Genomic DNA, 13284 nt, shown 5'->3' with positions numbered 1-13284 from the left:
GTAGATGACCACAGGAGATAACTCTCCAGCGATCATCTACACTGCAGGTTCTCACAATCAGCTGATCGTGAGAAACAGACTATTGACTGGAGATAACCCCCGGTCACGTGCACAGCAGGTCTCGCGGTAAGCCAAGTTATCGCGAGAAGTGCAGTGGACGCGGACTTCCGGCGGTGGGACAGGTAAGGTGGCATGTGAATTAGTAGTCATACGTAGTAAGCTGCGTTAACGAAGTTACTACACGAGTGACGAATCATTAGATGAGGTTTTACCGCATCTAATGATTATTTATGGTAAATTTATGGTGCTGCGATGGAGCGTCGCCGCATTGTAAACAGACATGCTGCGTTCTGAAAAGATGCGCTGCATGTCCGTTTCCGCGGGTCTGCCGCATGCGTGTTTTAATGCATAGTGGAGACGGGATTTCATGAAATCCCCTCCACTATGCTGTAACATCTGGACGCTGCGTGTTTGACGCTGCTGCTCTATGCAGCGTCAAACACGCAGCGTTTCCTGACCGTGGAAACACAGCCTTACAGTGCACATACCATCACAGCGCTTTTCAGGCGGGTTTTTGGAGCGGACCCTAACAGCGCACATACCATCACAGCGCTTTTCAGGTGGGTTTTTGGAGCGGACCCTTACAGTGCACATACCCTCACAGTGTACTGGATTATTCACTTCTGCTATGCCAAAAAATTCCATTACTAAGTTGGCATCACTTTTTTTAATGCGAGCAGGCAATTGGATTGGAAGTCTTACAAATTATGGAATTAGTAAACTTATAATGTGACAGGTTGTTTAGTTTTTTCACTGGGCATGCTCCTTTTAATATCCCCTAAAAGGAACCAAACATTCTATCAAAAATTATAAACAACGTAAAATGCAGGTTTTCCATCAGAAGACTTGGCTCCAGGCCCGGGTAAGTTGCTGTTCTCGCCTTCTAAAATAAATAAAACCTCTATAAAATATATTCCCGGAAAGTCAGCTTGCAGTTTTAGATAATGGCACTATGCAAACCTTTCACTACCTCATTGTTCTGGAACCTTTAACTCAGAGATAAATATGGGAACGATTGTGCAGAACGCGCTGGTTTGTGCAGTATAATGCATTTGCTGTAGCCACTGAATGTATAGAATACGAATTGCGGAGAATTTGGCAATAAATTCTCATACACATCATTTCTCCCACGTGGTACATGTAGTCATACAGCAGTATATGGACTGCATTAAGGGAGTATGGACCCATATTTCATGACTACTTGTGTCCAGAACAGCCATGCACAGAGGAACACAAAAAACAGTTCTAGGAGTCATAATACCAAGACTCAGCTATGTGTTTTAGTGGGCCTAGCAGATGATGTCATGGGGGCATGCTAGGTCACTTGTAAAACCCGACGTGGAGCACAGCAGAGGGCAGTGGCCATAGAGGAAGGCGGTGAAGCCTTGCCGAGTCAAGGCAGATGTGTACAGAAATAGAGGGATTTCCTGACTGTATGCAAATTGCACAATATCATGATTCAGCAATCTCAATTCGTATAAGATTGACTGCACAAATTTCAGGTAGGCTGACTTCTTCTTTGGTATATTTCCTGTATGTTTAGACAAACTGATAACTGGAAAATGATCATTCTTACAAATTAACATTCCCATTTATCAGCTTGTCAAAATGATCCTTAAATAAAGGAGAATAAAGATTCACACCACATTCCCCTGAGGAAGCGTCATCTATGTAAGCGAAACGTACGTTGGGCTAGCACGCTTGTGTAGCAATTTGGTAGCAACAACTGGTCCATATTTAGGATGGGACTAATGATCCCTAAATCAAAGAAAATAAAGAATCACATCCTTGGTTCTAAAGGCCATAAAAATGCCTGTCTCTCATAAATATTATAAAACATATAAGGACCGTAGAAGAAGGGCAAATGAGGGGAAAACCCCTTTCATGGCAGTAGCCCAGCTATCTATTTGGCCGAGGTCAGACCTAACATATAAAAATACGGTCCGTTTTTTACGGACCAAATACGCAGAAATGTTCCCTAAACAGTGATCCATATGCCATCCGTTGGCAAGGTGTGGCTGCGTATTTTGTAAACCTCCGTATGGCATCCGTACAGCGAGATTTTCTCACCAGCTTGCAAAATGGACATATAATGGATCCATGGGCTCAAATATTCATGAAAACATATATACAGTCTATATATACAGTACAGACCAAAAGTTTATACACACAAGATTTTTCTGTATTTTCATGACTATGAAAATTGTACATTCACACTGAAGGCATCAAAACTATGAATTAACACATGTGGAATTATATACTTAACAAAAAAGTGTATTCCACGGTATTCACGGTGGAAAATGAAATGCTAGGTGAAATCCCAAGAAACAATGAAAACCCTATATTAAGGGTCACCAATCTAACCCAAGAAGAGGTGCGAAACCGGCTAAATAAGATTAAAATAGATAAATCTCCGGGTCCGGATGGCATACACCCACGAGTACTAAGAGAACTAAGTAATGTAATAGATAAACCATTATTTCTTATTTTTAGGGACTCTATAGTTCCGCAGGACTGGCGCATAGCAAATGTGGTGCCAATATTCAAAAAGGGCTCTAAAAGTGAACCTGGAAATTATAGGCCAGTAAGTTTAACCTCTACTGTTGGTAAAATATTTGAAGGGTTTCTGAAGGATGTTATTCTGGATTATCTCAATGAGAATAACTGTTTAACTCCATATCAGCATGGGTTTATGAGAAATCGCTCATGTCAAACCAATCTAATCAGTTTTTATGAAGAGGTAAGCTATAGGCTAGACCACGGTGAGTCATTGGACGTGGTATATCTCGATTTTTCCAAAGCGTTTGATACCGTGCCGCACAAGAGGTTGGTACACAAAATGAGAATGCTTGGTCTGGGGGAAAATGTGCGTAAATGGGTTAGTAACTGGCTTAGTGATAGAAAGCAGAGGGTGGTTATAAATGGTATAGTCTCTATCTGGGTCGCTGTGACCAGTGGGGTACCGCAGGGGTCGGTATTGGGACCTGTTCTCTTCAACATATTCATTAATGATCTGGTAGAAGGTATACACAGTAAAATATTGATATTTGCAGATGATACAAAACTATGTAAAGCAGTTAATACAAGAGAAGATAGTATTCTGCTACAGATGGATCTGGATAAGTTGGAAACTTGGGCTGAAAGGTGGCAGATGAGGTTTAACAATGATAAATGTAAGGTTATACACATGGGAAGAAGGAATCAATATCACCATTACACACTGAACGGGAAACCACTGGGTAAATCTGACAGGGAGAAGGACTTGGGGATCCTAGTTAATGATAAACTTACCTGGAGCAGCCAGTGCCAGGCAGCAGCTGCCAAGGCAAACAGGATCATGGGGTGCATTAAAAGAGGTCTGGATACACATGATGAGAGCATTATACTGCCTCTGTACAAATCCCTAGTTAGACCGCACATGGAGTACTGTGTCCAGTTTTGGGCACCGGTGCTCAGGAAGGATATAATGGAACTAGAGAGAGTACAAAGGAGGGCAACAAAGTTAATAAAGGGGATGGGAGAACTACAATACCCAGATAGATTAGCGAAATTAGGATTATTTAGTCTAGAAAAAAGACGACTGAGGGGCGATCTAATAACCATGTATAAGTATATAAGGGGACAATACAAATATCTCGCTGAGGATCTGTTTATACCAAGGAAGGTGACGGGCACAAGGGGGCATTCTTTGCGTCTGGAGGAGAGAAGGTTTTTCCACCAACATAGAAGAGGATTCTTTACTGTTAGGGCAGTGAGAATCTGGAATTGCTTGCCTGAGGAGGTGGTGATGGCGAACTCAGTCGAGGGGTTCAAGAGAGGCCTGGATGTCTTCCTGGAGCAGAACAATATTGTATCATACAATTATTAGGTTCTGTAGAAGGATGTAGATCTGGGGATTTATTATGATGGAATATAGGAATATAGGCTGAACTGGATGGACAAATGTCTTTTTTCGGCCTTACTAACTATGTTACTATGTTACTATGTTACTATGAAACAACTGAAATTATGTCTTATATTCTAGGTTCTTCAAAGTAGCCACCTTTTGCTTTGATGACTGCTTTGAACACTCTTGGCATTCTCTTGATGAGCTTCAAGAGGTAGTCACTGGGAATGGTCTTCCAACAGTCTTGAAGGAGTTCCCAGAGATGCTTAGCACTTGGTGGCCCTTTTGCCTTCACTCTGCGATCCAGCTCACCCCAAACCATCTCGATTGGGTTCAGGTCTGGTGACTGTGGAGGCCAGGTCATCTGGCGTAGCACCCCATCACTCTCCTTCTTGGTCAAATAGCCCTTACACATCCTGGAGGTGTGTTTGGGGTCATTGTTCTGAAAATTCCCATGCTATATGAGTTTCTGCCACCAGGGGGCGCAGCTTCGGTGACAGCACCGCAAGTGCCCGAAGCTATGTTATCATCATTTCATTCATTCCCCAGTCTTTTACAGCCAGGAGCAGTCACATTAGCAGCACTCCTGGTAGTAAATGTATTTAACCCCTTCAGATGGATTTACATTGTGGGAAATGACTGTACGGCAGACAGGTACGGGATATTGTTGCTTTTTTAATTTCCTTTTTTTATAGGAGAGCGAGGGTCGTCTGTTGGATTGAGCGTACAATAAAGATAATAAAACCCCATGTGTTTATTTATTTCACTAAAATACTTTTTTCCTAATGTGTGTGTGTTTTTTTAACCCTTTATTACTATTGGATTAATAATGGATAGGTGTCTTATTGACATCTCTCTATTATTAACCAGGCTTAATGTCACCTTACACTAGCAAGGTGACATTAACCCTTTATTAGCCCATATCCCACCGCTACAGGGGAGTGGGAAGAGAGAAGCTAAGTGCCAGAATAGGCGCATCTTACAGATGCGCCTTTTATGGGGTGGCCGGGGGCAGATGTTTTTAGCCGGGGGGGGGGGTCAATAACCATGGTCCCTCTCTAGGCTATTAATATCTGCCCTCAGTCACTGGCTTTCCCACTCTGGCGGAGAAAATTGCGCGGGAGCGGCATTTTTTCCATGATTTAACAATTTATTTTAACACCTAGAGCTCCCAAATTTTGCACACACAAACTACTAACATTATTATTGAGGAATATGTAAAAATATAACAGATATGAAATGGATAATTGTATTGCCTTCTGGGCTGATTAAATAGCTCCTTTTCACTACAAACGGTGTGCTGCCTCCAATTTTTCTGGATTTTTATAATTGAGGTTTGGTATTTGCCTGGGGGGCTCTGCACCCGGACTCTTTCTTTGTGCTGCTCTAATTTTCTTACTCTCTCTCTCTCTCTCTCTCTCTCTCTCTCCATATATATATATATATATATATATATATATACCTATTCTATGTGTATTCTCTCTATTCTATTCTAACCTGTCAGTGTGATTTTACTGTACACCGCACTGAATTACCGGCTTTTCTATAGAACACCGGTACATATTTCTCGCAAGGCACACGTGTGGTCCATGTGTAATTCTTATTTTTATCGCCCCCATAGACTTTCATTGGCGGATTTTTCTCAGAATACGCTGACAATCGCAGCATGCTGCAATTTTCTCAGCCCGATAAATATACGGCAGATAGGGGCTGCCCCATAGAGAAACATTGGTCCGTGTGCAATGCGTAGTTTTTGCGCCTCTCATACGTCCGTATTTCTCTCTAGTGTGACGTCGGCGTTAGGGCTAGCTAAACAGGGTAAGACCTAGTGTGTACTCCTAAAAGTGGTCCTTCCATCTGCATATATCGGTCCATTAACCTTTGTACAGCAATGGGTCTGTGAGAGTCATAAGCATAATATAATATAGTGTACATAAACCATAGCAATACAGTGAGGTATTATTCACCGGCGTGATCGAAGCAAGGAGACACGTACAGATTCACTTATATCTTGTCTGTTTTTGTAGCGGACAGTGAGCTGGCCAAACTGCAACGTATGTTTCGCCTGAAGGAAGGACAGCGCCAGGCTACAACCATTGGGAAGCAAGAGCAAATCAGAAGGCAACTGTATGTATGCTTTACTTAAGACTCGTTCAGCTGATCTCCTGCAGATTGACATCTCCCTAACTGGCAGATTCCTGCCTCCGGGAGTCTTTTGTTAATGTCATGTCATTAGTGCAGCATGGTAGTCAGGCATGTGCTGTCTGCTAGCATGATCCGCTGCGAAACACCTGCCACTTCTGCTATAGTGTGCATCTGATTTATAGGCAGCCTACTGCACTGAATAATGAACGTCATGTGAGCATTTACCTTTTAAAGGGATCCTGTTAGCAGGTTTTTAGAGCCCACACTAATGTCAGCTATGTAAAGCATCTGAAATGCTGATTATGCCTATACCTTTGTATCATAAGTCCGTTGGTAAAAGGAAATGCAGGCGCCTGGCATGCACATAAACCTAAGAGAGAAACAAAATGAGCATATAACCTGCTGTAAGTTAGTAAGTAAATAGTAATAGTACATGAAAATAGAATAGGGTGCTTAGTAAGCTCTGTTTTTGATTTAAAAAGTGTTACATGAATGCCAACTTATGCTCCGGCTCATTTATTTGGTTTTGTTGTAGTTTCTGGTACGTTGGACAAACAGAGGCAAGGACCCCTTTCTGAGCTAGGAATTTGATACATATAACTTCCCGTAGCTGGGTGTCCACAGTCCTGCTCTACCCCTATCTACATTGAGGTTGTCTGACAGAAGGTGAGGTTTTAATACTAGAGGTTAGGACCACCCCAATTGGGTACACCTTTTCGTGGTTGGATGGCTTTTATGCTTTTTTGATCAAAAACAGTATTTGCTAAGTACCCTATGTTATATACATGTGCTATTACTATTTACTTACCATAAGGTATATGCTCATTTTGATTCTATCTTAGGTTATGTCGGTAAAAGGACCGCAGTGTGAACAAGCTCCTATATGTTCTATTTATACCAACTTATTTGGATGTTTAGCAACTTATTTGGCTAATTTCTTTGGTTTTGCTTGGCATGCACTTAGAGCTTACGGCCTCCATTCCGCCTCCTCCTCCTTTCATTGGCCTCTTTTTGTGACTTGGTCCCCTGCCCAATTTCTGACGCAGTTGGTGTCATTCCAGGGGGTGGCATCTGCACCGTATGGTTCTGCCCTTTTGGTGCCCCTGGGAACGGCAGCATTTGCATGAGATGTCGGGTAGGGGAGCAGATCACAGAGAAGAGTGATCTGTCCGTCACTGACAGGAGGCTGAAAGGGGAGAGAGGAAGGGGACCTGTAAGTGCAGGATAAGCGTCCTGCTCATGCAAGCTCATTTGTACATATATTTGATGACGAATTTCTAGAAAATGGAGAAATGGATTATTATTAATAATAATAATAATAATAATAATAATACAAAGGTAAAGACATTATCAACATTTAGTTGTTTTACATAGACAACGTTAATTTAGGGGATACAATCCTGCTGATAGGTTCCATTTAATTCCGTAAATGTCACAATTAGTAATCCGGCCGGTTTTATACCAACTTTAGCCATAAAACTGCAATGTGGTATGTCCACATATTTGAGATAATAACCAATCTGTAAACTCCCCTGATTGGATCATTATAACTTCTTTTTGGTGATAACATTTTTTATTGTACTTTCTTCCCTTTGATTCTCTATACGCCATGCAAGTTTTATCCATGACCATCTGATAATCAGAAAAATTGATACTTGGGCACTTACAGTATCAGATCCCATTCTAGAATGTTATAAATATAAGTGTTATAGGGAATCTGTTATCAAGATTTTGCTACCTAATCTGACAGCAGCATAATGTAGAGATAGAGACCCTCATTCCAGTGATGTATCACTTACTGGTCTCCCCGCTGTAGTTTTTATAAAATGACAGTTTTATCAGCAGGAGATTATCACTAGAGGACTCGTAAGCCTACAGCCAGGTAGTCCTATATAGTCATTAGCTCTGTATAACCCCGCCCCTTCCACTGATAGGCAGAAAGCTGAATATGCACAATGAGCAAAGAAAGGAGCCAATCAAGTGGCGTGTGCGGGGTTATACAGAGCTCAGCGTTCAGGAATTTTTTCAAAACTGCAGAAAGCAGTCCAGTCAGTGACATGTGTTTGGATGGGGGTTTCTGCCCCTACATCATGCTGCCTTTAGGTGGGGTATCAAAATCAGATTCCTTCCACTCTGTCTATAACCCATCACTGAAAGATAGCTGTTACCGGGAGAATATTAGCAAGCAGCTCAAAGAGTGTTACATCGCTGGAATCAGGGTCACTGTCTCTAAATTATTCTGCTCTCTGATTAGATGGAAAAACGTGATGATTTATTCCCTTTAAAACACTCCCTTGTACCACAAAGTGCAGAGCTTCAGGGAAATGTTGAGTCTTGCCCATCCATCAGCAGCATACAGACCATCATATACAGTAGTAGCCTGCGTTTATATTACAGGAATAATTCCATTGACTTTTTTAATATTTATTGCTATATAATATACAGTATATCTACCATAGAGGCAGTCTCCTAAAGCATTATGCAAAAGGAATACACTGTACCTTGAAAAGGCATTCATACCCCATGAACTTTTCCATATTTTTTTCACGTCATGTGATTTGGGTCCGGACTAAGACTGATCCATTAACACACATATGAATATGCTTTGATCTAAATCATCCATTGTAGCTCTTATCCTGCTGGAAGGTGAATCTACACCCCAGTCTCAAGTATTTTGCAGCTTCTAACAGGTTTTCCTCCAAATTTGCCCTGTATTTAGCTCCATTAATCGTTCCATCAACTCCTACCAGCTTCTCTGTCCCCGACAGCAGGATACTGTCGCCACCATGTTTGACGGTGGGGATGGTGTTTTCAGGGTCATGTGCAGTGTTAGTTTTTCACCACACATGTTGTTTTCCATCTAGCCCCAAAAGTTTTACATTGGTCTCATCTAGCCAGAGCACCTTCTTCTACATGCTAGCTGTGTCCTCTACATGGAAGAACATGAGACCAAAGTACAACTATATGCAAAACGTCACTTCACAAATACTTTCTACTTTGTGTTTGTATGCCCTATAAAATACAAACAGTATATTTAGGTATTGTGAAAACAATAAGGAAAAGTTCTCAGGGTATGAATACTTTTTCAAGGCACTGTATATGTTCTTTGAAGTCACACTCATTTAATTTATTGTTCGCTTTAATATCTTGTTGGGATTTTAATACATAAATGTATATTTTAGGGTATTATTCAATCACTTTGTACAGTATATATTCTACATGCAATGCCTGGACACCTCTCCCTCTTGATACAGTCTATAGTATGACATTATTTGGGTTATTAATGTATTTTTTCTGTTTATTTTAAGCATCTCCTTCTTTGCCCACATTTCCCTCTGTGAGAGCACATCTTGATTCTCTTCATTTTTAGTTACTTTTTAAAGGAAGAATCATATGCTTGCAGAAAGAAAACCATTCTTCTATTTTGCACCTCCAATAGTCCAGCTTTTCTATGCAATCCTTCCTTTTTCCTTTCCAGGGGATGACAGGATGCAGCAGACATCACAGATAATACCAGCCATTAACATCCATATATCAGTGTTATGTTTACAGCTCTGCGGTCTGAACATTGTTCTTTTTCCTTACAATGTTTTTTATAGCAGCAGTAGTGTGCGTCGACATCGCCAAAATTGTTACTTTCTGTGTAAGAGGAATCATTAGACAGAACATAGGCTGTGCAAACAATTTCACATAATCTTTCACTTTGCTGCTGAATGTGTTTAGGTAAGAAGATGGTGGAATACAGTATTCAGCCTGAGCTGTAAAGTAGACTGGTTATCCTGGTGAAAAAAGCAAAACAAACATATTCCATAGTTTATGTATAAATTACTGAACCATATGAGTGGTGTTGCAATTAATTCCGAATTTCCCCAGCATTGTCTGTTTTTCATGACCTTGTGATTCGCCAGATCCTAGAGTCCAACAAGCTTAAGTGGTGGATAGCTAGTCACCGAACCAGAGTTCAACACTTTGTACAGGATAACTGTGACATGGCGCGGGGTTGTAACCGTGGGCAAGGCATTTATTTGTGGTGCCCTGGCACGTTACATAAAAGTGGAAGTCCTGGCTGGGTTTGTGGCGTTGTGTTGTTAGGGCCTCACGCCTGTGCAGGCTGCACGTCACTGATGTTGCTGGGTGCCAGGACCAGATGTTTCACAATTCAATATGGGAGACCACCATTCAAAATTAAACATTTTACTGAACGGCACCTTGATAAGGATTATATACAAGGGATAGCGTTGAACTTTTTTTTGCATTTTTCCACACAGTATCCTTCCTTAATAGTTTACTCTTTCTAAATCCACTGTTTCTCCCTAATTTGTTACTATCCTTTACTTTCTCAGCGTTTCTGTGTCCTAATTCCACTACTGTCTCCCTGGAACTCCCAGTCCCTCAGTCCTGTTTAGGTCCGGTACATACCAAGCTCGGGGTCTCGTGGCTATGCGTCCTCCTCTGTGACCTGTGTCCGGAATGCCACTCTGTCTCTCTGTCACTTATGCGCAGGATCTCGCTATTCCTCCTCTTCGATCTCCTGCCATTTAGGATCACACTCAAATGTGACACTGTTCACCTCTGGACCTATAGGTTCGCTCATTCCAGGCCCTATGGGTTTTCCCAGCATGAAGCTGTCACTTTCCCTTACACTAGCCCCTCCCACTGTGGGCTAGTCCCAACTCTTAACTCTTAACTATTCCTATAGTCACCTACACACATTACCAACATCATTAACACTGATCACATTACACAGTATTTACAAAAGTCAGAGGACACAATTCACATGACAAATGACAACCCATTTAAACAATAAAACTTGTTTCTTCAAGAGAGAAATGTGGGCAGCATGTCCATATGCTTAAATGACAAACAATTTAATATCCATGAAAAAAGAGAAGGCATTCTAGACTGCCGAAAGAGTTGTCAAATGTTGCTGATGCATCAGAAGCTTCCTGCGTGGAGCTACACCGGTGTGATTTTTGTGCAAGTCTTAAGTTTAGACTCAGCCACGTGGGTTTATACATCAACCAGACACAGATTTGGAGAAGTATTCCGTTACTAAAAAAAATTAGGATCATGTATTTGCAATTCTCAAGCAAGAGAGTTGGCAAGTGTGATATACTAGATGGTGGCCCGATTCTAACGCATTGGGTATTCTAGAATATGCATGTACACGTAGTATATTGCACAGCCACGTAGTATATTGCCCAGCGACGTAGTATATTGCACAGCCCACGTAGTACATAGCACAGGTCACGGAGTATATTGCAGAGCCCACATAGTATATAGCACAGGCCACAGAGTATAATGCAGAGCCCACGTAGTATGTAGCACAGCCCACATAGTATATAGCACAGGCCACGGAGTATATTACAGAGCTCACGTAGTATATAGCACAGGCCATGGCGTATAGTGCAGAGCCCACGTAGTATGTAGCACAGCCCACGGAGTATATTGCCCAGCCACGTAGTATATAGCACAGGCCACGGAGTATATTGCACAGCCCACTGAGTATATTGCACAGCCCACGTAGTATATTGCACAGCCACGTAGTATATACTCACCTTCCATCCGCAGCTGTCACCGCCGCATGTGCTGCGCTGTTTCCTGCTGTCGCGCCCATTATCAATGACCACGGCCATCATCACTGACCGCGGCCGCTAATTTAGTCCCTGGATTTTGGCCGCGGTAGGCCCAATAGCGCCCATGGTCCCGGCCGGCTCCGCCTTCCTCACAGTTACTCCGCCCCCTTTGCAGCGCTTCTGGCCGGGCCTGTACGGAGTGGGCGAGGACTCGTTATGCATACTTCCTGGCCTCCCCTGCCCTTTTGTCTCCACTCGCTGGCTGGCCGCGACCCACGGCTGCTAATTTAGTCCCCGGCTTTTGGCCGCGGTAGGCCCAACAGCGCCCATGGTCCCGGCCGGCTCCGCCCTCCTCATGGCGACTCTGCCCCCTTTGCAGCACTTCTGGCAGGGCCTGTACAGAGTGGGTGGGGACTGGCTCTGCATACTTCCTGGCCTCCCCTGCCCTTTTGTCTACGCCCACTGGCTGGCCACGACCAATGAATATCCGCGACAGACAGAAAGACAGACAGACAGAAAGACAGACAGACAGAAAGACGGAAGTGACCCTTAGACAATTATATAGTAGATAGCCTTTAAAAGATTGGCCTTTTATTACCCAAACAGATTAAGTAATTTCGAAAAATCTAGTGATCTAAATAATAATTGAAAGCAGTATTCCAGCAATTTTCTTTTTGCATATATAGTGCAGCATAGACTATGTTTAGGGAATAATGTAGATGCTCTCCTACCTGAGTTGTCTGCTATCTTTTTTTACTTTAAATATTTTTTATTGGGTTTTAACAAAATTGCTATGAAAACAGAACATTCCAATTAAGTTGACGGTTGTTAATATTAAGTTATAGTCAAACATTGGAATATAAGTATGACCAGGTTGATGAGGAATTAATATAAGCTCTTACATGAACCAAATAGTTATGAGGGTGCTAGAGGAATATAAAGAAGAAAGGAGAATGAAAGGAGACAAAATGATAAGGAAAAGGAGGAGGAGGGCAACAAACCAAAAAATATATGACTTATTGAGTCAAGGACTTCAGAGGAGACCCCGACATTCTATTTTAAGTATTATTTTCGGACAACCAGATTGCCTGGTCATTCCCCTCACCGAATAATATCCAACATGTCCATTGGCAATGAAAAGCTTTGAGGTGATTGTTAACATGTGCACTCACGTTTTCCATTTTCATAGTATTGTTAACCTCTTCCACCCATTCACCCAAGGTGGAAGTTTTTGTGAATTGCCAATGAAGTAGAATAATTGGCTTAACAGCTGTTTGAAGGTTCCTAAGGATAGCTATCTTCGCCTTTGAGATTGACTCCAAAGTAATGGATGTAGGCCTTTTTGGGGGGAGGGTGTTATTTGGGGGGAGAGTGTGACTCTGCTTCCAGTGAGACTTTTGTACAAGGAGAAAATTGAATTCCATAACCCATGAACCAATGGGCATTCCCACTATATATATGTAACATAGACCTGGCTGAACCGGCACACCACCAGCACAAGTCTGAAACACAGGGAGAGATCCGATGTAATACTGAGACAACGGTGCCATCTAGATAGAATCTTATAGTCTTTCCCCTGAGCACAACAAGCAATAGGTAATTTGTGGGAGAGTATGA

General features: G+C 42.1%; 1 protein-coding gene across 4 annotated transcripts in view; it reads left to right on the top strand.

Annotated features, from left to right (window-relative positions):
• Positions 1–13284, top strand: part of ODAD1 (outer dynein arm docking complex subunit 1) — a 346929-nt gene that overhangs the window by 157045 nt on the left and 176600 nt on the right. For all 4 annotated transcript variants that reach the window (XM_077259489.1, XM_077259486.1, XM_077259488.1 and 1 more), the window contains exon 3: positions 5974–6073. In XM_077259489.1, coding sequence (XP_077115604.1) covers positions 5974–6073 — 100 coding nt within the window. The remainder of the gene's footprint in view (positions 1–5973; positions 6074–13284) is intronic.

The sequence above is a fragment of the Ranitomeya variabilis genome, chromosome 4 (genome assembly GCF_051348905.1).
Source record: "Ranitomeya variabilis isolate aRanVar5 chromosome 4, aRanVar5.hap1, whole genome shotgun sequence".
Taxonomy (NCBI): domain Eukaryota; kingdom Metazoa; phylum Chordata; class Amphibia; order Anura; family Dendrobatidae; genus Ranitomeya; species Ranitomeya variabilis.
Note: the sequence above shows the minus strand (reverse complement) of the source record. Positions and strands in the feature narration are given on the sequence as shown.